Source organism: Chiloscyllium plagiosum, unplaced genomic scaffold (assembly GCF_037043375.1).
Source record: "Chiloscyllium plagiosum isolate Xiang-an unplaced genomic scaffold, Cpla_swu_hap1 HiC_scaffold_4, whole genome shotgun sequence".
NCBI lineage: Eukaryota > Metazoa > Chordata > Chondrichthyes > Orectolobiformes > Hemiscylliidae > Chiloscyllium > Chiloscyllium plagiosum.
The window spans coordinates 26,890,530-26,915,364 of NW_028270142.1; the positions used below are offsets into that span (position 1 = coordinate 26,890,530).

The window sequence follows — 24,835 nt, forward strand, 5'->3', positions numbered from 1 at the left end:
TCGTTTTGGGTCCCTCAATATGGCCTTTCCCTTCCTGGTTTCCCTGGTCTAATTAGGTATTAATGCCCTCTTGGCTGTCTATACTTCTTTAATCAAGGTCTCCCAAGCATCCCAGATTTTAGTCACACTATCATTGGTGGCTGTGCCTTCAATCACTGGGCCTCCGAGGATTGAGTACTCTCCTTACACTTCTTCAGCTCATTTACCCTCTTTGAGAAACACCTGGGAGACTATTATTTTTGACCAAGCTTCTGAACATCTGATCTGCTCTGCTTTGGGTGGTCTTGTGATGCTCCTGTGAAGAATCTATGAAGAATGCATTGCTATTCCAACTTAATCTCACATCAGTTTGATGCTGCAGTGTTTCAAAGTTTATATCAATATCTGTAAATTTTTCTTAATGTTGCATATGCTGCACTTTCTATTGCACTGATTGACTCTGGGCTCAGGAGGGTCCCCGGTCCAAATCACTATCAAATGCCAACTGGATTGCAGAGTCACGTATGTCAACTTCAGATTGAACAGAAGCAGTCTGCTCATGATGCCTCCAATTAGACAAACAGTTTTCTGATATACAGTGCCATCAGGCCAGGGTCCTGTCTGCCAAAAGATACTGGGAAAACATGGGCCATGGTGCGCTAAATGCCACATGGTGAGCACAAACTCGGGTGAACAAATATAGCATTGCCAGTTTCTACAGACATTCCCCATCCAAGTGAATGACTGCCTGGGAAGATGTTGGAAAAAGTGAGAGGGGAATCTCAAATGATCACAGGTTAACACTTTTTTCTATTAGTTCATGCCTAGAACAACCATCAGATAATATTCCATTCTAACACTTAACAATATTTCAAATGGACTTTTTTTCCTCAAGTTCTTTTTCTTTGCAATAGGTACACGCACATTGATCCCTTATTATTCAATAGCATTACCGATCACCTCATGTTCAATGAAAATGTATAGGCCACTTCACTGCTTCTCTTTGATCACAGAAGTTTATAATTATTTTCCTGCAGAGGAAATTTGGCAGTAATATCCACAAAGAACAGTCCAGCTACAGAAAGTGTCTTGGCATTGTTTTCTTCAGGTTTGAAATCAGGAGTCACACAACATCAGGTTATCATCCAACAGGTTTATTGAAAATCACAAGCATTTGGAGTGCTTCTCCTTCGTCAGTTCCTTCACCTGATGAAGGAGCGACACTGTGAAAGCTTGTGATTTTAAATAAACTTGTTGGACGATAACCTGGTGTTGTGCAACTTCTGATTTGTCCACCCCAGTCCAACACCGGCACCTCCACATCATGGCTTTTCAGGTTCAACTATGGATTCTTCTTATTGACCGTAACACTGAAATGAAAGTTGGAAGTTCTGAAAGTTGCTAAATATGTTAACAAGGCTCCCTAAGGAAAAACAGAATGAGAGAGATTTACATCCAATTATTCAGCGCATGCCTTGAAAGTGAGGAAGAGATGACCTAGTGGTATTAACATTGGACAGTTAACATAGAGACCCAGGTAATGTTCTGGGGATGCGGGTTCAAATCCCGCCATGGCAGATTGTGGAATTTGAATTCATTTGAAATCTGAAAGTAAGACTCTAATGATTACCGTGAATCGATTGTCAGAAAGGCCTACCTGGTTCACAAATGGCCTAAATGTGACTCCGGACCCACAACAATGCGGGCCAAGCTAGCGATGCCCTCTTCCCATGAATCAATAAAAGGAAGGAGATAGAAAGGAAAAATGAAGATGATCATACATGAGAAAAGAAAAAAGACTGACCAAAGAGAAGCAGAATATTGGAGATTAAGGGAAATAAATAGTGAGATTAACAGTTAAAATAATTTTCCTGTACAAATGTGTGTGAAGGTATCCCCAGCAATAACATGTAAATCTTGATACTTCAGCTTCTACATTAACTCCACATGCATTGCCCATCTATATTTTATTTTCTGCCAAATAATTAAAAAGTGATTGATAATCTAAGCCTCTTACTTCTTGGTTTACTGATTAGCTGATCAACCTACCTGATGATTTCACTGTCGCTGCATTCCACTATCAATGACAGCAGCGACGTATTCAAAGTCATGATGAAAAAAAGGGAAATTGCCATTGCAAAGCCTGCAAAAGCTTTGTGAGTATAATGTTTCAAGTTTAACAGCAAGCACCGTTCCTTCACAACAAACTGCAAAATTTGGGTCAATAAAGTATGTGATAAATCAGAGGCTATTCATTGAATTTTTTAAAATTTTCAAAGAAATTTATAGGCTAAGACCAAACACATACTTCAGAAAATTTGATATTAAACAGACCTTACAAAAGGAAAGTAATGCACAGATGTGAACGGAAAACAAAAATTCCCTGGTCAAATCCAACACCATCACAATAATAGAACTAAAACTTAAAATATAAAATGATGTAAAATAAATATGAAAGAAACCGGTTTATGCAAAATGCTAGGCATGTTGAGAATAACCTGTCAGGCACAGTAACAGGTCATGAGATTCAGCCCTCGATGTCCATGGAACATTTCATTTATAGGATGTTGTCATTGCTGACCGGGTCAACATTTATTGCCCATGCCTAATTGCTCTGGGGAAGGTGGTGGTGGTGAACTACTTATTGAACTACTGTAGTCCTTGCAGTGTAGGAAAACTCACAGTGGTGACAGGAAGTGAATGACACAATGACAGTGAAGGAACAAGTGATATAGATTCAAGTCAGGATGGTGTGCGATTTGGAGGGGAACTTGCAATTGGTGGTATTTCCATATATCTGCTACCCTTGTCCTTCTTGGTGTAGTGGAAAGTGCTGATGATGGGCCCTTGGTGAGCCATTGCAGTACATCTTGTAGATGATACAGACTGCTGTCACTGTACATTGATGGTGGAGGATTGCATGCCCAAGAGTTTGGGTGGGATGCCAATCAAGCAGGTTGCTTTGTCCTAGATTGTGTAAGCTTCATGAATATTCTTAAGACTACATGGATCCAGGCCAATGGGAAATCTTTTAAAAGGAGGATCAGCTTTGGGGAATCGTAGCAGAAGTTTCAGCCTTTGACCTGCACTAATAGGCAGTTTCTGGTCAATTGTGGCAATACTCGATATCTAATGATTCAGATACAATCTGAAACGTTGAGAGTATAACAATATTATCAGAGTATGTAGAATAAAGTTTTAAGAGTAAGGAAGTACTTGCTCAAACTGGAGCAGCACCATCCACTCCCAAAGACAGGAAGAGGTTTTTGATACATTTAGAGAGAACGATGTAACTTTCATATCTCAACACCAAATGGAAAAGGCAATTGGTCTCCTCTGGGCTTGAACAGTTCTCTTTAGTAGAAATTTGGGACCTTTCCAAGGGACTCAAAGGCTCATAGCTACCTTCAGTATTAAGGTGATTGAAATTTTACCCAAGGTACAATGTGTGAATGGGTACCCAACCGAAATTACACCAGGCATTTCCCCCAATGCAGGACAGTGAACTACACATGACATAAATGTACTCCTCTCTCATCACCTCGCCCTTCTTTCCATCTCTCCAGAATGCCTGATTCCTTCCACAAGGTAAAATCGAGGTATAAATTGGCTTTTGCATACACAATGTATCCACTTTCCATTCTTTCCAGAGTTGAGTGGTTACAGATATTACGAGGTTTGCAAAAGCAATGAAATGTTTAATGCAGAGTTCAAATATCATTAGATCATGCATTGCTGGGCTGGGTGGATTTTGTCAACTTTAACTTATGATCAATATCCTAGCCAATAGCAAAACTGTCACATAAAGTGCTCCCTTACATCCTACTAAAATATCACTCCAAATGTCAACCATCATCATTCTTCACAAGAGTCAATTGCTAACAACTGGGCATAAATTCATAAATTCATAGGTGATCACTGTTATTGTCAAGCTATTACTTTCAGCTGCACATTGTACCTTATGAATTGTAAGTGCCAAAACTTAAATACAATAGAATAGTCTGAAGGAGCAGTCATTCAAATAAGAATATGTTCCTCACAATTAGATGGTCGCACAGTTATTCAATTCTACTTATCATCACTCAAATATTCTTACCGGTGCTCTTCCAAGAATTGAACAAATGACAGAACTTACTTCTGAGTCTAAGCGAGCAGTTACGAATGATGTATGGAATAAATAAATTCTGCTGTCAAGATTTATTCACACAGATTCTGGGAAAGGAATGGTGCTTGATGTTCCTCAAACTGACAGCTGTCCACAATTCTTCATGAGCTTTTGAACATCAACATCCTGGCACAGAGTGTCCTCACTACACAATATTGCCAGTGCAGCCTGAGGTGCAGTTTCGAAGCACTTGATAGATGACAATGTGGGGTGCATGTGGCTAGTTCTCACTGAGAGTGCCAAGATGTGGGTGAACAGTTTCTGACACTGAGGTCATTCAAGTGGTGAGCTGAATCACCCAGCTGGTCGCTCTGGCTTCATTTTTCCAACATCCAGATGGTCGCATGAGTTTGGTGAGTTAGGTGTCTGGATCTTAATGAGGTGAGTTGTGGTGTTAAAAAGGCATTTAACAATCAATATGACTGTCAATTTGCATTTCGCTACTGCCTGGTGAGAATCTCACCATGCCACTGGTGAAAAGCAGAGAAGATAGAGCAGGATGATATCAGTGTTGAGATGGGCTTCACCAGACATGTTCCCAGTTCTGCCAGTGCATCATACCATAGGTCACATCAATCAGACCTCAATAAGATTTCACTGTGTTCCTGAAAAAGCAGCAAGCATGTGAAATTCACTATTGCGGGGACCGGTGAAAGCATTGGCAACTTTACAGATCTCCTCACTGTATGTTTTTAGAGTGTATGCTTCCTACAAAGACAGTATTTAGTCAATAACGCTTATTTTAAAGTTTAGTCAAGAAATATTTTCTGAAGTCTTGCTGCCCGACTTGGGTTAAAGTAGGCCAAAATACATATATTAGAAAGAAGGTCCAAGGTGTTTAGAGACATTGCAAACTGCAAGCATACTAAGAGTGACTCCAAAGTCCCAGAAAAGTGGTGAGAAGGTAAATGTGTAAAGAATATGCCTTTAGCTGTCCATTTACTTTCAAGATGAGAGATTTGGGCTCTTTAGGACAGCATTTCTACCTGGATAGCTGGCCCATGTGATTCACCTTGTCATGGCTTTGATAGTGGAAGGTTTCCTAAGATAGCTGTGAAACTCACAGGTAATAGTTTGGCAGGATCCAGGAAATACAGAACAGCCACAAGTAGCAAGACATTATAGTTCACTACCTAGCAATGCAGATGGGAGCCTGGAGTCAGATTGAAAATAACAAAATCATGGGGATTTTAAAACAAGGTTGGAAGATTTGCCTAGCCTGAAGGATTCAGGTTCTCTTGGAAAAATGACATCATGAAAGACAGTTCTGGAATTGCACATTTCCAGGCTGTAAAATAAAATAATCAGAAGTAAACCATTGGGAGCTAGGAATCAGGTTAGATCAATTTTGGGAGAATTACTTATCTACTTAAAGGACAACACAGAGTCATAGTCATAGAGTCACGGAAACAGACTCTTCAGTCTCACCAGTCCATACCAAACTTTATCCCAAACTGAATTTGTCCAACCTACCTGTACCTGGCCTACATCCCTCCAAACTTCTCCTCTTCATCTACTTATCTAAGTGTTTTTCAAATGTTGTAACTGCTCACGTCCACCACCTTCCTCAGAAGGTTCATTCTACATGCAAACCACCCGCCATCTAAAAACATTTGCCCCTCATGTCTGTTTTAAATCTCTCTCTCCCCTCACCTTAAAAATGTGCCCCCCCAGTCTTGAAATCCCCCATCCTAGGGAAAAGATATTAACCCAATCTATACCCCTCATGATTTTATGAACCTCTGTATGGTCACCTCTCAACCTCCTATGCTCCAGTGAAAAAAATCTCAGCCTATCCAGCCTTCCTTTTCAACACAAACCTTACATGCCCAGCAACATCCTGGTAAATCTCTTCTGAACTCTGTCTAGCTAATTAATATCTTTCCTATAACAGGGTGACCAAAACTGGACAAGTACTCCAGAAGAGGCCTCACCAATGTCCTGTGAAGTGTGTTTCCTCAGTTATGCTAAACATAAGAGGATGCCATACCATTCTGTGGTTTAAAGTATAAGCTGCCTACACTGCAATACTGCTTCTATTCTTTAGCCTAAAATCATACTGTGCCGTCCTTTCAGTATTAACTGGAAATTCAAATTTCATTATAAATGTTATCGGTCTCTATGGAGATAAAACAGAAGTAAATAATATAGATGTGTTAAAGGGGAAACAAAGTAAATAAGTCAGGGAGAAGGGAATAGAGGATTGCAATGATATTGGGGAAATGGATTGCATGGATCACAAACACTAGCATGGACTATTTGCCTGAAAAGACTGTTTCACTGGCATATATTATATGTACTTAAAATCATGCAGATGAGCTCACAGACTGCTTTTAAAAAGTGGCAGATGTATGAAAAATTACTGCGAACAATTAATTCTGTTCTCACAGAAACTTACGTTACCTTCTGATTTATTCTACATCTACAATAAGTAGCTGCCACTGAAATGTTACTCTCAGTGTAACTTATGAAGTGTTAAAGGACATGTGCCAATACACTTGTAACAAAATCAAAGACTTTGTCCACATATGAAAATTTCACACACACACACACACACACACACACACACACACACACACACACACACACACACACACACACACACACACACACACACACACACACACACACACCCTTCAGAGTAATTAATCGCAGAACCCAAGAAATGGATTCCATTAAATGAAACCATGTGAGACATCTGGCCAGTTTGAACAATCTTTACAAACATTTTCCCAAACAACTAATGGGTTCTTCCTACCGAATGCAGCTTCTGGTACAGGCCACATGCGTTACATACATATCCACCGTTTGCATTCTTTCGCCAAAGAGAGGTCTTTGTGGTCAGGCAGTTGGCACAGAAGACTCCAGAACCTCTTCGTCTCTGCAACAGCAAAAGGTCAAAGGTATATCACGTGATCTGTGAAGTTAGGACAAATCAACACGAGTGTTTTGTTTCCCTTCTGGCAGAAATAACCAAGAAAGTAAGTTGATCACAATAAGGTCACTTTTAATTATGCCTCTTCACAATAACTGAAATGTATAATAATAAATCAGTGATCAATTAAATATAGAAAACAAATAAAAGCATTATTATATCGATACGCAGTTCTAACAAAAGTGATCATGTTAATCTGGTATCTATTTGCAGAACATTCATTGTTTGAGACAAACATAACTAATTTTGCATCTCGATAAAAATAAGTTGCAAAGAAATTTAATTTGAAAGCTTTAAGTAAGTGATAAAAGAAGCACCTGTTTCACCTTTTTAATAATTGTAGTAATTATCTTTACTAATCTTTAGTAATTAAACAACACAATTGGCCTGACATAATACAAATACAACAGTTATAACTCTCAAATGACAAATTTTAAATAGGGGATTATTAACAACAGTCCATCTAATATTAGTGACAAGTGCAGAAGAGCAACTTTCAGTGTTTTAATATAACTAGCCCCCAACTTACACTTACGGGAACGAACCATTGTGTAAGACATTCATGTCCAGAAATATAACTAACTCTGTGACTGCTTGCCCAGTTTTAACTTTAAACTTCAGTTCTGCCCCAGAATTGAGTTTAAATCTCGTATTATATTCCTTTTATCACTTATTTCTACATCTGCAGCATTGAACAGCTCTGGTGTAACCACAGCTAGATTCCTAATCCATTCATCCTGCTTCCTCAGATGGGATACATCTAATTCCTTCCTTCTCAGTGTCAAATCTTCACCTAGCGATCATCTCAAATGTTGCCACTCTGTGCATTGTGTTATTGGTGGAAATGTGCCAGAACAACACATCTATATTTTATGATCCAGACTGGCTCCCGAAGTGATCAGATTTTATATCATTGGTCCTCATTTGAAAATGGGCTAAAATTGGTCATGGGCTTGCTCACTCTGCAGTCTTCTGCAATGCACTCAACTTACTCAAGTGGAATTTGAACTCTCAAAATCTTTGACTCAGAGGTCTAGATTTTCCCAGTTTCCACAAGTCAGTTAAGGAAGTGGGATCTGGAAAAGATCTGAGTGATCTTGCAGGAAGGATTTTCAACACAGACATATTAATTACACTCATTAGCAGGCCAATTTAGGAATTTTGATGGTGCCATAGTGATTTTCCTGATGGTGGACAGGAACTGAAAATGCCGGAGTCTGCGATTTAAAGCCTCGTGGCAACAGGGCAAATATTCCTGTGTTTTCTATGTGCGTGTGTATTGTATGGACATTGTGTGTGTAAAAATGTGTATATGTGCATTGTGTGTGTGTCTGTGTGCGCGTGCAGTATGTGTCAGTGTGTGTTGTGAGTGGCCTCAAAACCTCTCATTCCACCACAGACCCGCCAAGATGCTACAGTCACAGTTGTGCCAGTTGGTCACCCTGCTGTGACTGCACAACAATGACCTGACAACTGCTGCCAGCTGTGATTTTTGATTTTTCACTGTTCTGTACAGACACCCCAGTTGTGAAGCACGTTATGGCCTCATGCCTGCTTCAAGGGTTCTTACCTCTCCCATTCACTCAAGAAAAGTGAAATATTGAACTTTAGGAGAAGCTCTTTTAGTATTTTTTATTCTAAATTTTAAAATTTAGAAGTAGATTATTAGAACTATGCATGCCAGAAAACATGCTGTTTTGGACAGCCAATTGTGTCAAACTCATCAGTATATTGATCCACCCGAGGATTATTTAGAATTTTCTGTTGCTAAATGGTAAATAAAGTAGGGCTTACTCTGGGTGTTTTGTAGCAAATAAATTTTCATTTTATGGCATTACGACATCATTTTTTTCTTATTACACTGAACATAAGATTACAAAAAAACTTGACTGAGAAATATTTACACCACATGTACTTTTTAAAAATTCATTCTAGGGTGTGAATATCATTGCCAGGAGCAATACTTATTGCTTATCCCTATTACTTCTGAGGTTGTCATGGTGAGCTATCTTATTGAGCTGCTCTAGTCCATATAGTGACAGTAAGTCTCTTCGTGTTGTGAGATAATGATTTCCAGTGACAGTGAAGCCACAGCAGGATATTTCCAAGTCAGGATGGCGTGTAACTTGAAAGACACTTGGAGATGGTGGAGCATTGTAGTGTGTCTGCTGCCCTGCTCTTCAAGGGATAAAAAGACTAAGGTTTTAATGGTGTTGGTGGAGAGGCCTTGTTGATTTGTTGCATTGTTCTTTGCTGATAGTGCATGCTGCAGCCCAGTGATCTAATGATGAAAGGAATGAATGCTGAAGGCGGTAAATAGGGTGTCATTCACATGGGCTGCTTTATCCTGGATGCTGATGATCTTCATGAATGTTGCTGGAGCTGCATCCCCTCCAGCTTTGCAGAGTCAGAAAGTGAGTTACTCGTTACAGAATACCTAGTGTCTGCCCTGCTCCTGTAGTCCAGTATCGTATGCATATATGCATAGTGCGCACAGCACGATGTTGAAAGATTTTGGTAACTATGAACATATTCAAGCTCTTTTTTTACATTTTTATAGATTTTCAACTTGTTCAATAATCCTGATTTTACAGATACATAATAGGAATGGAGCTGTTGCTCCTTAAATTATAGATGTTCAAATGTTGTTCAATTTTTATATACCTAAGTAAATTAATGACGTCCTATTGCTGATTCTAAATCCACAATAAATGAATGTAATAATAAAGTGAAGGTAAGAGTTTTTATTTCCAAGTTTAAGACCATGCCAGATTGCTAAATGAAAATATCTTTTCTCTGCTGACTGTGAGGTGTGAAGTGGAGGGAATGAGCTTAATCAATCTCAACCCAGTCCTAATGAAGAAGGAATTATAGCCAAAATCACAGGGTAATACAGCACAGAATTGAAAAATGTTTGTGCAATGTAGGAACAGAGAAAACTACTAGAATTAGTGCAAACACAGCTGTCCTGTTGAAACACAACTAAAAGTTTCAGACTTATATCTTAAGTGTGAATTACAATCTCTTCAGCATGACCAACCATGGGTTTCTATACTTGAGATGTTTATAGCATCTCATTATTTGTCATGGATGTAGAGAAGAATGGAATCTCACCTTTGGAGGACTGTACTGTACAATACCCCCCTCCACTTAAGTTTTGCTCCCAGGGTGTACAACATCTGCTGGATAATGCCAGATAATGTACTTCATTTCATGAAGTGTAATCTATGATTGCACAAGCATTGCAAATATTTGACCAGATTATAATAACGTGTTTGCATTCTTAGGCCAATTATAGTTTAGCCATATATACAGATGCAAATTTTAAATAGTTGTAATTTCAAATTCTTTTCCATACTTCTTAAGAATACTTCTCCATTCATCTCTTTTACAAATACTATTCTTTTTGCCAAGAAAACATAACCATATTTTAAAATTGTTTAATAATATTATTTAATGTTCTAAATGGGTGAAATTAGTAGATAGTGATTTTAAGTTCAACGACAGTCCATTATAACTGTTAAACTGTCTATGATATAGTCTATACATACCGAAGTGCAAAACAGTTTCATCAAATGATACAAAATGCCCTCATACTGTTTTGTAGTTAAGCAATTCAGAGAGAATGGAATAATAAAACTCTAGTGCCATTGTGTAAATGCAGGCTTTTAATCAATTCAGGTCTGAGACTTACAATCGTTTAAAATTACATGCTCTACTGTTCATAAAGGAGCACAAAAAAGGGACTTTAATTCATAATCAAAAAATACATACAGACCAAATACTGAATGACAGAAGCAATCATCCCAACATCCAGAAATGAACCTACATTAGAACATTATTTCAATGCTCCAACACACACTGTAGCACAGAGGAACTGCGAAGAGCAGAGGAAAATCACCTATACCGTGTATTCAAAAAGAATGGGTACCCAATGAACACAGTCTGCCGATTTCTCAGCAACAAGCCCAAACAAGCAGACAAAACATGTCCAGAAACCCTAGCCACTCTCCCCTACATCAGAGACCTCTCGGAAATGACTACCAGACTACTCAGACCTCTTAGCATCATGGTAGCTCACAAACCCACCAACACACTAAAACAGCAGCTAATGAACTTGAAAGACCCTATCCAGACAACAAGCAAAACTAATGGCATTTACAAAATACCTTGCAAGAACTGTAACAAACACTACATTGGACAAACAGGCAGAACACTAGCCACCAGGATACATGAACATCAACCTGCCACAAAAAGACATGACCCACTCTCACTAATGTGGTTACATACAGATGAGGAAGGATACGACTTTGGGACAACACATCCATCCTAGGACAAGCCAAACAGAGACATGCACAAGAATTCCTAGAAGCATGGCATTCCAACCTGAACTCTATCAACATTTACCACCCCCTGAGAAAAAGAACAGGAAATGGCATCACCACAGGAAATGGTTTCACCAACCGAAGGAAACCTAAACACATAAATAAAAAGTGGGCCGTACTACCAGTGCTTTATCCTGAGGCTGACTGATGATGTTACTTAGTATGGTGACAAAACGTGTGGAAACGAACCTTCCAGCTCAGCGAGCAAACTTACATCCAGAACCTCAACCTGAGCTACCAATTTTCTCAAACCTCGCTATCATGATAAAATCTTTGGAAAATTAGATACATACTATAGTAGTAAAATCATTCCACTTCCTTTTAATTTCTGTAAGTACTTCTCAAAAATTAAAACATGTCAATAAATTGTCAAAAAGTATTAACATATTTAAAATTTGAATTTTTCAAAGATCTTTCTTTATCAATTGAATGTTCACCAAAAAATACCCAGAGAGAGTACAATGCTAATAATTGTACTCAGATATATTCAAAGTAGATGGCTTTTATAGGCATATTTCTGCCTTCAAGACTCAAGCAGTTTCTTGGAACAAAAAGGCACTTGATTCATCTGGCGTTTCACAATGTATTACAGAAAAAAAACCTGGTGAGCAGCCAGTTCCCTATAGGGTAATTTTTCCATCCAGATGCAAGTGCCATTGAAGGACTCGTCAGCTAAACTAATTACAATCTCGCATTTGCTGATGCCTGCTCACTCCAACATTCAACATTGTCCATTAATCATTGATACAAGGAAAATGAGTGTAGCCAAAAGCAATGAGTACTGGTAGACTGCACAGCTATAAAACTTGAAATGACTGTAATAATTTAACTTGATTCTAGAAATGTTTTCAGTTAGCAATAAACAGTTGAAAACTCAGTCTTACAATTACCCTTTCAAAAAATAAGTTCTCCCCTCCCATTATCCACATCCTCCATCCCTCAAACCACAATTCCATTAATATCAATATTTAGTTCACCATTGGTCACTTTGGTTAATGTGAAAAAGTCAATATCTTTCTTGAATTAAATTATCACAAGATTTGAAATAAATTATAACAAGATTTGATTAGAATTCCAATGCAATAAGTTTGCAAATTTCAAGCAGAAAATCTAAAAGATTTAGACCACTACTGGCACAGTGATTATTAACATTACTAATAAACAATTGCCATGACAAATTACATTTCCTCAAGCTCTGGTTCATGCTCACAAACAATCGTAGGGAACATGCATTTCCTTGACTGTACTGTTGAGGACCCTATTCTTTCTCCTCTCTCTTTGTTTGCAGAAATAATGCAGTCAATAAAAATCCAACAGATCTAATTACACCCTTTGTAATAGCAACCAGCCAAAACAAAATTAGCATAGGACAAGCAACAATATTAGACGCTGTGTGGTCACTTGTTGAAATATATTAAGATTGTTAGGATATTAATCTTTCTTTCATGATGTCTGTAATGCATGATAGTTATCAAGAAAGTCTGTGTCGCAGAAAAAAATCCAAATTATTCCTCTGTATGAATAGCACTTGTTATTGTGCGGTACATTAGAAGGAATACATTTGGTGAGTTTGGTAATAAAATTAGCTGTTTTGTGATACTATTTACAAACTAAAAGACAAGTGTCACAAAGTTTTTTCTATCGAAGATGATCTAATAGTCTTGGCAGTGTAGAACAAACTTTGCTTCAGAACCTTGTTTTAAAGGAAAATACAGAACTTCTTGAACAGAAAGGCTTTGTGTGACTTGCATCCTACACATTGTTGGATAATTTAGTCAAGCACTTAGAGGGAAATGCAATAATTTCTAATTATACAGAAGTAAGGGTCTCAGGAGTGATTAGACCAGTTAAGTGAGGTAATAGGCTATCCCCATCAAATACCTCACGTACGCGGCTTCCTGTTCAATCTCCAACTTGTCTGCACTACCATCTGCAAAAACTAATACCTATCTTGTTCTGCCAGCTTCTGCTTTTGCAGTTTTGTTGGCTCTGCAGCTGCTGTAGAAGAAAGCTTCAATTGTCTTAGCTTTCCCCCATGTGCAAATTCATTTTTTTTTCCCCTGTCACGAACATTTTTTCATGGTAGAACATTGTCTTTGCAGAGAAAAGGAATGGCAGACTGGTCAATCTGATCCTGTAGTTTCTCCTTTCCCCCCACGTTGATTCATGTCTAGCATGCGCAAAATGATAATCTGTATTTGCTATCGCACGGTTTATACACTGCACTGCTATCACACTCACCAAATTCAGATAGAGGGTGTCATGTAGACTTGTCCACTTTCCAAATGGTCTATTCATGGGTTCTGATATTATCTAATTTAAATACATTTTCCCAGAAGAAAATATCAAGACAAAATGAATGTTGTTAAACATCTGGCTACAATATTGGATATCAGTTTCCAGTCATTGAATCCTTTCACCTGGGAATGGTTTGTGAATGATTCACTTGCTTAATTTTTCCCCTTAAAGCACATAACTTTGCTTTTAGTATTGCAGCACGATATGCTGAACTGTCAATCCGATACCGTTAAGATACGAACAGGCATCAGACATTATGTCAAATGTCAGATGTTCAGATTCCAGATGTTTTTATTTCCAGATTTCTTTACACCAGTTGTTACTTCAGTTATACAAGACTACAGCACACTGCAGTTCCAAACTTAATGGAAAAAAATTGTAAAAAGCATTTCCATCTTAAACTAATGAATTGCTGCTCTGTGACACTTTTGTTTGTTTTTAATGCCATGCAACAATAATCAACAGGCATACTGTTACTCTTAATACTTTCCAATTTTCTTATGTTTGCTAATGGAAGTGCTGCCAGTAAGATTAAAAGAAATAAAGTTGTTCAGTTCCCGGTCTGTGATCATAGTTATGGCAACAGTTACAAGGAGAAGTGACAAAGAAAATTCAGCCAGTGTTTCTGTTCAAAACTCACTTCCAAGAACCCAACAAAAAACTACTCCTGCCTACACAAGGGACAGGTATTAGAGTTGCATGATTTCATAGGCAGATGTCCCATTCACAAAAGTTTGGATAAGTAAAGCTTTTGAGAAACACATGCTCTAGCATCGTTCGCTATTTTCAAATCTGTTTGTCCTGTCGTTACACAGAATGCAACAATTTTCCTTCAAATTTAAAAAATCTCATTGGTCTTTGGATTCAAAAGGTTTCTTTCTTTTTCCCTCAAGGTAACAGATATTGTTGCTCATGAAAAAAAACCTTCTACGTATGACATAGCCAGTCTTAGAATATCATACATGCCCACTCTTTTTAACAGCATCTATTCAATATGTAACTGCCCTGTTCTGTTATTCTTTAACTCCTTCAATGGGTTCATAACAAAAATTCCTTTCTCTCAGGAGCAATCTGAAATTCAAATGACATTTGGAGGTCAGACAAGCCTTACCACCTTTCTTCCTCTTCAATTTATCTTAACCGTTCCTAATTCCATTTATTGCCACATTTTCATTGCACTCTTCAATTGATTCCTTTCAAAGCTTACATAATCACTCCTCAAGCAAGGCAAGTTTCATCTGCCCCTCAATGAATTCTATATTTAACACAATGTCAAGTTCTTTTGTCATCTCCATCTCCATGTTTTTGGAATTTCAACTAAATGCAAGCCTGTATTCCCAATTTCCTGGGAAATGAGCAACTCCAGCTTTTCCTCTGCTGCCTAAGAAATGTTGCCTGTTTAGTTCCTGCTGTCCTCTGACTCTCTCTCCCTCTACTCACCCAAAACTACCTTGCTCTAAACCTGGATCTGTGCCTTTCTTAATTATTTGATGGGATGTGGGTGTCACTGGAAAAGCCAGCACTTACTGATCACCTCTTACTTCATTCAAAGAGGTGTTCATAGCTATTTCAACCTAATATCATCCAACCTGTTGGGAAAAAAAAAGTACACTGTTGTTATACAAGAGAAGATTCCCTGCCTGGCTGAAGTTAAATACTCACCCTCTGATGTTTCCTCCCATCTCCCAATAGACTAACCTTACCACCAGCACTAAATTCTGATTTTCCAGATGGCTATATCAAGCTTATTTATTACCATTGAGTTTCTACATATTCCTTCAACCTCTTAGTTTTTCAACCCCACTGAACTTATTTCTGCTGTTTCAAAAAAAAACATGAGCAGAACTCTCCTGGTAGAAAGTTGTTTATCTTGCTTCCACCAAATTCATTTCCTCTTATCTTCTCCCTAACAATCCCACACTTCTGTTTAGTCTCCATCCACGCTCACACAACTGTGTTTGTGCCTCCATGTTGGGAGGTATAAATAGTTTTGTGAAAAGGTGAATCAATTATATACTGCCTCTAGTTCACAGGATGCATGTTTCTGGCAAGGGTCTGTAATACCGACTCAGCTGTAGCCCTAAATGAGTAGTTTGTGGTTAGGGATCTGACCCCACCCGCATCTCTCTCCATCCCCTAGTGAGAAAACCTTCAATCCTAGCTTAAAAGAACAAAAAATATTCAAAATTTCACTGGAGTTCAGGATTATTCTTAAGAAATTTAAAAAGGAATGATCTTGGAATTTGTTGGCCAAGAATACTTAAAATCAAATAATTATCAATTCCTATTGCACAAAGTTAAAGAAACATAAATATTATAGGTCGCATTCATTAAACTCAAAATATTGCATTATAAGGTTAGGAGTCCTCTGGAGCAAACAGCAGTCAGTGCAGGTTCCAAATGTGACAAATCATGACCTACAACAAACCCAGGTTGAAAGACCAGAAACAAAACATCATTTCAGGCAGATGGCCGAAAGAGGCACCTTCCTGTGAACTTTGAGATGGTTGCCTTAAATGATCACTCAATCACTCTGATGCTGTTGGTAGGGTGTGTATATGAATGGGAGAAAGGACTGCAGATGCTGGAGATCAGAGCTGAAAATGTGTTGCTGGAAAAGCGCAGCAGGTCAGGCAGCATCCAAGGAGCAGGAGAATCGACGTTTCGAGCATGAGCCTGAAGAAGGGCTCATGCCCGAAACGTCGATTCTCCTGCTCCTTGGATGCTGCCTGATCTGCTGCGCTTTTCCAGCGACACATTTTCAGCTGTGTATGTGAATGGCAGATAAAGACATTCACTCTGATGTTTCCAGAGTTAGCTCACTACAACCAGAGCAGCAGACAGAAAATATAAAGTTAACTATAATTTCCTCAAGTCAAGAACTCCTTTATCTGCCACTGTTACTTCTAGAATCTAGAGACTGCAATTGTTTTTTATTATACAAAATGCAAGGTTCATAATACAGCTATTATTCATTATAGCACTCATCCCCAGATTGTTATCAAGTGGAAAGAAAATACCTACTGGAAGGAAACATTTGTATGTGAGATGACAGCAGGATTGGGGTAACCAGAGATTCCCTACGGCAAATAAAATGTCAAATTTCAGTGTCTCCACTTGACATCAATAATGACTTCAGGTGAATAAATAAATAACTAAGTCCAAAACTGAACTGTCAGGACATGTTAAAAGGAGGACAATGATTAAGAATTCTGATTTTTACATTGAAAATTAAGCTGAAGATTTCATTACTGCCATTGCGCCAAAACACAAAAATTAAAAGGAAATAATTCAGTTTTTAAAATCTGATTTCAATTGTCCAGTTCTGACTTGAGACATTTTTTGATGAGCAGTTGAAAACCCCTCAGTAGTTTGGAGCAGGTTTGTGCTATGGGTTAGTTGCTGGTGTTTCACCTCTGAGTCATGAAGAGAACAACAGGACTGAGTCCGAACAGAGTCCGAACAGACAGCTTCACCCAGTTTCTAGTGATCCTGGACCTAGAAACAAAAGTGGCCGATGCTCTGCAGCTTGGTTTGGCTTAAATTTACATCCCTTACATTGAGAACAAAAAAAACTTACAAACTGCCTCGTTCAAAACTAGACAATCCCAGAAGGAAACATACATCCGGTGTTACCTTCTGAGAGGAAGGGAATGCCAAAAAAGAACTAGTCAGAAACAAAGCACTTATTTATAATAAGAAAGATTTACAAGCTATTGAAAATTAGATAATGAAACCATGCTGGAGAAATGGGGCACGGGAATACATTAAATACATTCAGTTACTAGATTTTGCAGCCAATGATACACTCTTTAGTTTAATCTGCAAAGGCAGTGATAGGCAGAGAAATGGATAACACATGGACTGAAGAGATTGATAGACTAACAATATTCCAAAAACAAAATTACTGTAGCCACATTTCCATATCTTGACTTCTAATTTAACAGGAGTTGAGGGTGGAGGAAAGTGTGAGATCCTGAAAGAATCCTTGGAATTAATAAAACAAAAGAATTACACCGATAGTCATTACAGATCCAATTTCGGCTTACATGGAACCGCTTGCCCTGAATACTTTGTGACAAATTCAATAACTAGTTTGCTTCCAATTACAGATCGCCAGTTCTAGTAGAGAAGGAAATCCTGAGCTGATTAAAGACATATTAAAATTACTCTACAATACAGATATAAAGCTATTTACAAAACAACTTCACTACCCTGAACCACTGACGACATCTAATAAATTGAGTTCCCACAACATTAAGCATTTATACATAAATTATATATTCAGTTTTAACTATTATCTGGGACTTTAAACTTAAAAATTAGTAATTTTTCAAAATCAAGTTTCTAACTTCTCATTTAGATTAGATTACTTAGTGTGGAAACAGGCCCTTTGGCCCAACAAGTCCACACCGACCCTCTGAAGAGCAACCCACCCAGCCCCATTCCCCTACATTTACCGCTTCACCTAACACTATGGGCAATTTAGCATGGCCAGTTCACCTGAACTGCATATCTTTGGACTGTGGGAGGAAACCGGAGCAACCGGAGGAAACCCACGCAGATGCGGGGAGAATGTGCAAACTCCACACAGACATTTACCCAAGAGATTGCCCCTTCTTTTAAAACCACTGCTCAAACATGGAGGTGTTCTTTGAAAGTTTTATACCAACCGATTCTTGTTCCTGCATTCCTCTAGGTTTATCTAGCCTCAAATGTGCTGTTGTAATTTGAAGCATTTAAGGGTTTCAGGACTGTTATAGTGCTGGTGATGACCACTGCTTGCAGAGCTGCAGTGGGAACCAAAGAAGCACTGGCCAATGACTAGCCTGCAGCACCCTGAGGGCTTCTGGACCAGTTGATGGCAGTGGACCTGTCCTAAATCAAGTAACAGCCCTCCAAACATTACATCCCTGTAGGTGAGCTGCTGGAGGAAGGGGTGAGCTCACCCTCAGCATTTTCAGTAGAGTGCAGGAACCTCAGCAGCCTCCTAAACCCATGCCCACTGTAACTGCTAAATGTACTGAAGAGTCACTGCTAACATCATGGCTTCAACAGTGCAATGTTGGTCAGGTTAATTTAACTTCTTGACCCTTTATGCTTTAATACTTATTTTGAAGAGTAGATGTCTTTATTATTTTTTATTAGCTGACCTTCTGTACTAATATTCAGATGATATCATGCTTTAAAAAGAATGAGGTATTATAGTACAAAGTGCACATTGTTTCAATATTAAACAGAAGCTGTCATAAAGCCCCAGACTAATTGCTTTTAAGTAAACATTGGGTGAGGTCTGAGTTTTAATGCTTTTGAAGGACACAGGTCTGAGCTCTGGTCATTTTTTTGACTTCATTGTCATGTGGTTCCTAAATTACTTTCAATTTCTGAAGGGTTTTCTCAATACATGACAAATGATCACTTTTTTCTTTGCTTTTTTTGTAAGTGTGATGGCAAGGCTGATCATTTTTATGATATCAACTTTATTTTATGTCTTCATATTAAAGCAAAGGAGCCAATGCATTTTCTCACTTGTGAAAGGAATTTTCATTTAAAGTAAAGCATAAACATATTTTCCCATTTTCTCCTTCCTGAAGGAGTATGGTTCCACAGTTCCCCACCCAAACCACCAATTGTCATATGAATCATGGCTGTCAGTGGCAGATGTTATTCAATTGCTGCGCATCTCAATCTCCCTTGCTCTACAACCTGCCAATACTGACCTGCTGCATATCCACGTCTTTAATAACTCCATTACTGGTGGGCATGCCTTTAGTTGCCAAAGCCCAAGACTCTTGAATTGCCTTCCTAAACCTCCTACCTCTCTCCCTGGTTTTTCACTGAAGACAATTCTTAAAACATACCTGTGTGACTAATTACATACCCCATTATCTCTTTGCGCAGCATGGTTGTCTATCACTTGGTTGCTCAATATTGTCCCTATGAGGCTCCTTGTGACATTTAACTGTGTTGAAAGAGCCTGCAGTGGAACGCATTCCTATTTAGTAATGACAAAATTTTAACAGCTGCATCTGGATTCCACCAGGGAAGAGCAGATGTTCTTGAACTCTTAAGATTTGGGCACTGAAGCTAATAAACTATTGGCATAGCTAAAGTTGGTGACTGAGGATCAAACTGAGACCTGATAGCTGAGTGCTGTACTGTACGGCATATTTAGATATAGGGGAATAGTTGAAATGCTAATTTGGTATTTAAACTCTGTACCTTTTTTTCCACAAAGGCAGATGAAGCCCGACTACAGGAATATCCGAAGAGAAACCAATAATAGACATATTTACTGAAAAGGAATCTATGTCATATAGGGCTATAATATGTAAGAGATCAGTCCAAATAGAGTATAATCAGCAAATAACAGACATCCTGACCAGAATTTTGAGAATTCTTTATTAACACATATAGAACTAAAGAGCTAGAGGTTATGAATGTTATATCCCTGCTCCAAAAAAAAGGGAAAAGGATTAACAAGATAGCTATAGAACAGCTAGCCTTATGGCAATAATAGAGCAAGGGTTTGACTGCAATAGGGATAAAATGAGCAAACACTAAGAAACATCGAGATTAATCAGGAAAAATAAATTTAAAAATTGCTGGCTATATCTAATTAAATCCTTTTGGAAATTCCCAAGCATAAAGTCCAAGGGAGAAGGCTCTGGTGGCGCAGTGGTAATGTCCCTGCCCATAAACCAGGAGATCCAGGTTCAAGCTTTACATGCTGCACAACTGCTCACATATCTGAACAGGTTTTAAAGAAAATATGTACCGCAAAGGGAGGGTCTTGTGGTGTAGTAGAATCCCTGCCTCTGAGCTAGCTGGCCAAGGTTCAGCTCCCACCTGTTGCAGAGATGTGTCAATAACAGGTCCAAACAGGTCAAATAAAATAACTACAGTGAAAAGAAACACAATAAATGTGACATACTTGGGTTTTATAAAGTGCAATACAAGAGATGTATTGCTAAGGTGAAATAAAGTAAGTTTATTAATTGACAGACCTATTGCTAAAAGTTAAGACACAGAAAATAAGATTTTAAAAATATTTCCCAGATTGTGCAAATGGTCCTTCAGCCATAATGGATTAGTATTTAAATTTTGTTTGTACTAAAGATACATAAGTTAATTTGGATATGAAGTTAGAGGAAAGCCAACATTTTTCAACAAGGCTACAAAAGTGTGAGGAGAATGTACAAAACTGTAGGATATTGAAAGATTGTGAAATGTGGGCAGAGATGTGGTAAAACAGTTCAATATATTTTCAGGATAAAGAGAATTGATATATTCCCTAAATGGTAAAACTCTTAACAGAGTTGAAAGAGAGAACGATCCAAAAATCCAATACAAAAATCTTAAAGGATTTCAAGTGAAGTGCCAATAAAAACAGAGATTTGATTTCAGACTTGATATAAATGCTTTTCAACACATTTTTTTGGCAAAGTGTTTTCTCAAGTGAGATTCAAGGATTTGGTCCACCATGCGCAATGGCAACTTTCCTCTCAATCTTCCATTCCTTTTCTCAGTAAGTATGCTACTGGATTCTTCTTCCCCACCTCAGCCATTGTGCAGCAGAAGTAGTGGGAGTGCTCACCGCTGTGAGGCACTCCAGTGTTCCCACTGTTGATGTCACATTTAAACTCCAACTGCATGCCACTTCAGACGCTGCCAGCCAGGAAGCACCTTTCACACTGTGCTCTTCTGCCATTATCCCAAAGGAAATGGCCCAGAACGGCTCCTTGATTCACTTACAAGAAACTGGAGGAGCTGATGGATGGAGTGATGGAAAGAAGGGCAGTGCTATATCCTTCTGGTTAGGAAAGGATAGCTAACCACCAGATCCTGCCAGCCGGGACTCAGATAGCAGCCCAGGTTATTGCAGTGTCTTGGGTGAAACTCAACACAAAGCAGTGCGGGAGAAGGTTAATGGAGCATGCAGGAATATTGTGGTACAGCCAGAGGTAGATTACGACCCAGAGAAGCAAGTGGTGAATCACTGCCGCCAAGTAAACACTATGGCTTTCACGTTGGGAATAGGCATTGTCTAGTTGCTCAGGGAAGAAAAGAAGAGATGGGAGCTACACGGAAATGAAGTGAGTTGGACTCATAAAGAGATACAAGTGCATGGGACAATGTGGTGGGTCAGCAGTTAGCACTGCTGCCTAGCAACGCCAGAGATCCGAGTTCAATTCCATCCTTGGGTGACTGTCTGCATGGAGCTTGCACATTCTCCCTCTGTCTGTGCGAGTTTCCTCCAGGCACTCTGGTTTCCTCCCACAGTCCAAAGATGTGCAGGGTAGATGCATTGGCCATGCTAAATTGCCCATAATGTCCAGGGATGTGCATGCTAGGTGGATTAGTCATGGGAAATGCAGGGTTACAGGGATAGGGTGGGCTGATCTTTGGAGCGTGGTAGGACTCGATGGGCTGAATTGCCTGCTTTCACACTGTTGGGATTCTATGCATGCAGGGTAGTTGATGTTACTTAATGATATTCTGACCTCCCCATTTAAATAAGGAGGAGGAACATGGAAACTTTTCTCTCAACATCAAAGATTCTGGATTTTTCATTTTCCCAACATTCTCACCACTGCCCACATCACTCAAGGGAGTGAAAAAGTCCACCCCAAATTCTGGTGTTAATTATATTCAAGACGTTCTGATGATTAGAGTCAACTCTGACTCACAATATGAATAGCATTCGAAATGTGGACTGGTGCAATCAGATTCACTTATCTTGCCGAGGATAAGGGAATTGTAAATATGAGGACCAACTTTTTAAAAATGAAGCAAAATACTATAGATACTGGAGATCTGAAATACAAAGCAGCAAGTGCTGGAGAAACTCAGCAAGTCTGGAAGCATCTGTGGAGATAGAAACAGAGTTAATATTTCAATTCCAATATACACTTCTTGTTCTGAAAAAGTAATATTGGACTTGAAATGTTAACTCTGTCCATCTCGCCACAGATGTTGCCAGAAGAGTGCTGTGTAGCAGAATTAGGCCATTTGGCCCAGCGAGTCTGCTCCACCATTCAATCAGAGCTGATATGTCTCTCAACCCCATTCTCCTACCTTCTCACCGTAATACTTGATCCCCTTACCAATCAGAAACCTATTTATCTCTGTTTTAAATACACTCAATGACTTGGTTTCTACAGGCCTCTGCAGCATTGAGTTCCGCAGATTAACTACTCTGTGCTGGAAGAAATTCCTCAGCATCTCAGTTCTAAAAGGTCATCCCCTCACTGAGGCAATGCCCTCCAGTTCTAGTCTCTCCTACTAGTGGAAATATCTTCTCCACATTCACCCTATCCAGGCCTTTCAGTATTCTGTACGTTTCAACCAGATGACTCCCACCTCATCCTTCTAAAGTCCATTGAGTCCAGATGCAAAGTCTTCAACCACTCCTCATATGACAGGCCCTTCATCTCCAGGATCATTCTTGTAAACCTCCTCTGGACTCCCTACAAGGTCAGCACATCTTTCCTTAGACATGGGGCCCGAAACTGCTCACAGTATTCCAAATGCAGTTTGAGCAGAGCCTTGTACAGTCTCAGTAGCAGATTACTGCTTTTGTATTCTAGTGCTCTTGAAATGAAAGCTAACATTGCATTTACATTCCAAACTGCTAACTGAGTCAGCGTATTAACCATAAGAGAATCCTGAACTAGGACACCCATTGTGCTTCAGATTTCTGAATCCTTTCCCCGTTAAGAAAATAGTCTTTGCCTCTGTTCTTCCAACCAAGGTGCATGAAATAGCATTTTCCCACAGTGTATTCCATTTGCCACTTCTTTGCCCACTCTCCTAACCTTTCCAAGTCTTTTTGCAGACACCTTGCTTCTTCAACTGTGCCTCCATCTACATTTGTGTCATCTGCAAACTTATCAACAATTCCCTTAGTATCTTCATCTAGATAGTTAACATATGATGTGTATATTGTGGTCCCAACATGGATCGCACTGGTCACAGGCTGCCATTCTCAAGAGGCCCCCTTATCCCTCCACTCTGTCTTCTGCCAGTCAGCCAATCCTCTGTATTCCTGATGAAGGGCTTTTGCCCGAAACGTCGATTTTCCTGCTCCTCAGATGCTGCCTGAACTGCTGTGTTTTTCCAGCACCACTCTCGTCCAGAATCTGGTTTCCAGCATCTGCAGTCATTGTTTTTACCTCTATCCACACCAGCACCTTGCCACTAAAACCATGGGTTCTTATTAAATTTAGCAGCCTCCTGTGCAGTACCTTCTGGAAGTCCAAACAGATCGCATCCACTGGCTCTGTTTTGTCTAACTTGTGCATTACCTCCTCAAAGTATTCTAACTGATTCATCAGGCACGACCTCACCCTGTCAAACTGTGCTGACAACTTCCAAGTATATCCTTAATAAAGGACTCTAAAATCTTACCAAAAACGGAGGTCAAGCTAACCAGCCTTTAGTTTCCTGTCTTCCCTCTCCCTCCATTCTTGAACAGGATTGGACATTAACCTGCCAGACCTAAATTTTTCAAATGTTTTCTGTTTTATGAAAAATTTATTCAGTCGTAGCGGGAAGGTTCTAGTAGAAGTGTTCAAAACTATGAAAATGGTAAAGAGAGTAAACACTGAGGGCAGAATCTTGAAATCAGAAAGCACACTGAGTGATGTGTTCTATGGTGAGATGTGTGGCAATATTGGATGAGAAAGTGAGGCTACTTTAAAAATTGTGAGCAACTCGCTCCATTTTTTATGTTTATGTCAAGCAGTGAGGTGAGTTTCCCACTAGGCAACAGCGCGTTGCTATTTAACTATAGTTAATTCTTGTTCAAAGCCTTGTGAACAATCCAGTTCACTTCATTCGACTTCCTCTCTTACCAAATAAGCCGAACTAGCTACATCCTGAGAAAACTTGACGTGGAATCAGAGCCTGGTGATGACATTAGTTTGCTACTTACCCCGATGGACCTTCATGTCGGACATCAGGTACCACTGTCTCCATGGGCACAGGCCACACACACCGTACATCCACAGACATTGGTATCCAATATGTGCCAGTGTCTAAGAAGCTTCATAACACATTCCCAATCCACTT

The 24,835-nt window shown here is 39.1% G+C and overlaps 1 protein-coding gene across 9 annotated transcripts in view; it reads right to left on the minus strand.

Annotated features, from left to right (window-relative positions):
- trps1 (trichorhinophalangeal syndrome I) overlaps nucleotides 1–24,835 on the minus strand; it is a 225,386-nt gene that overhangs the window by 17,616 nt on the left and 182,935 nt on the right. For all 9 annotated transcript variants that reach the window (XM_087986042.1, XM_087986043.1, XM_043689004.2 and 6 more), the window contains exon 5: nucleotides 6,903–7,025. In XM_087986042.1, coding sequence (XP_087842168.1) covers nucleotides 6,903–7,025 — 123 coding nt within the window. The remainder of the gene's footprint in view (nucleotides 1–6,902; nucleotides 7,026–24,835) is intronic.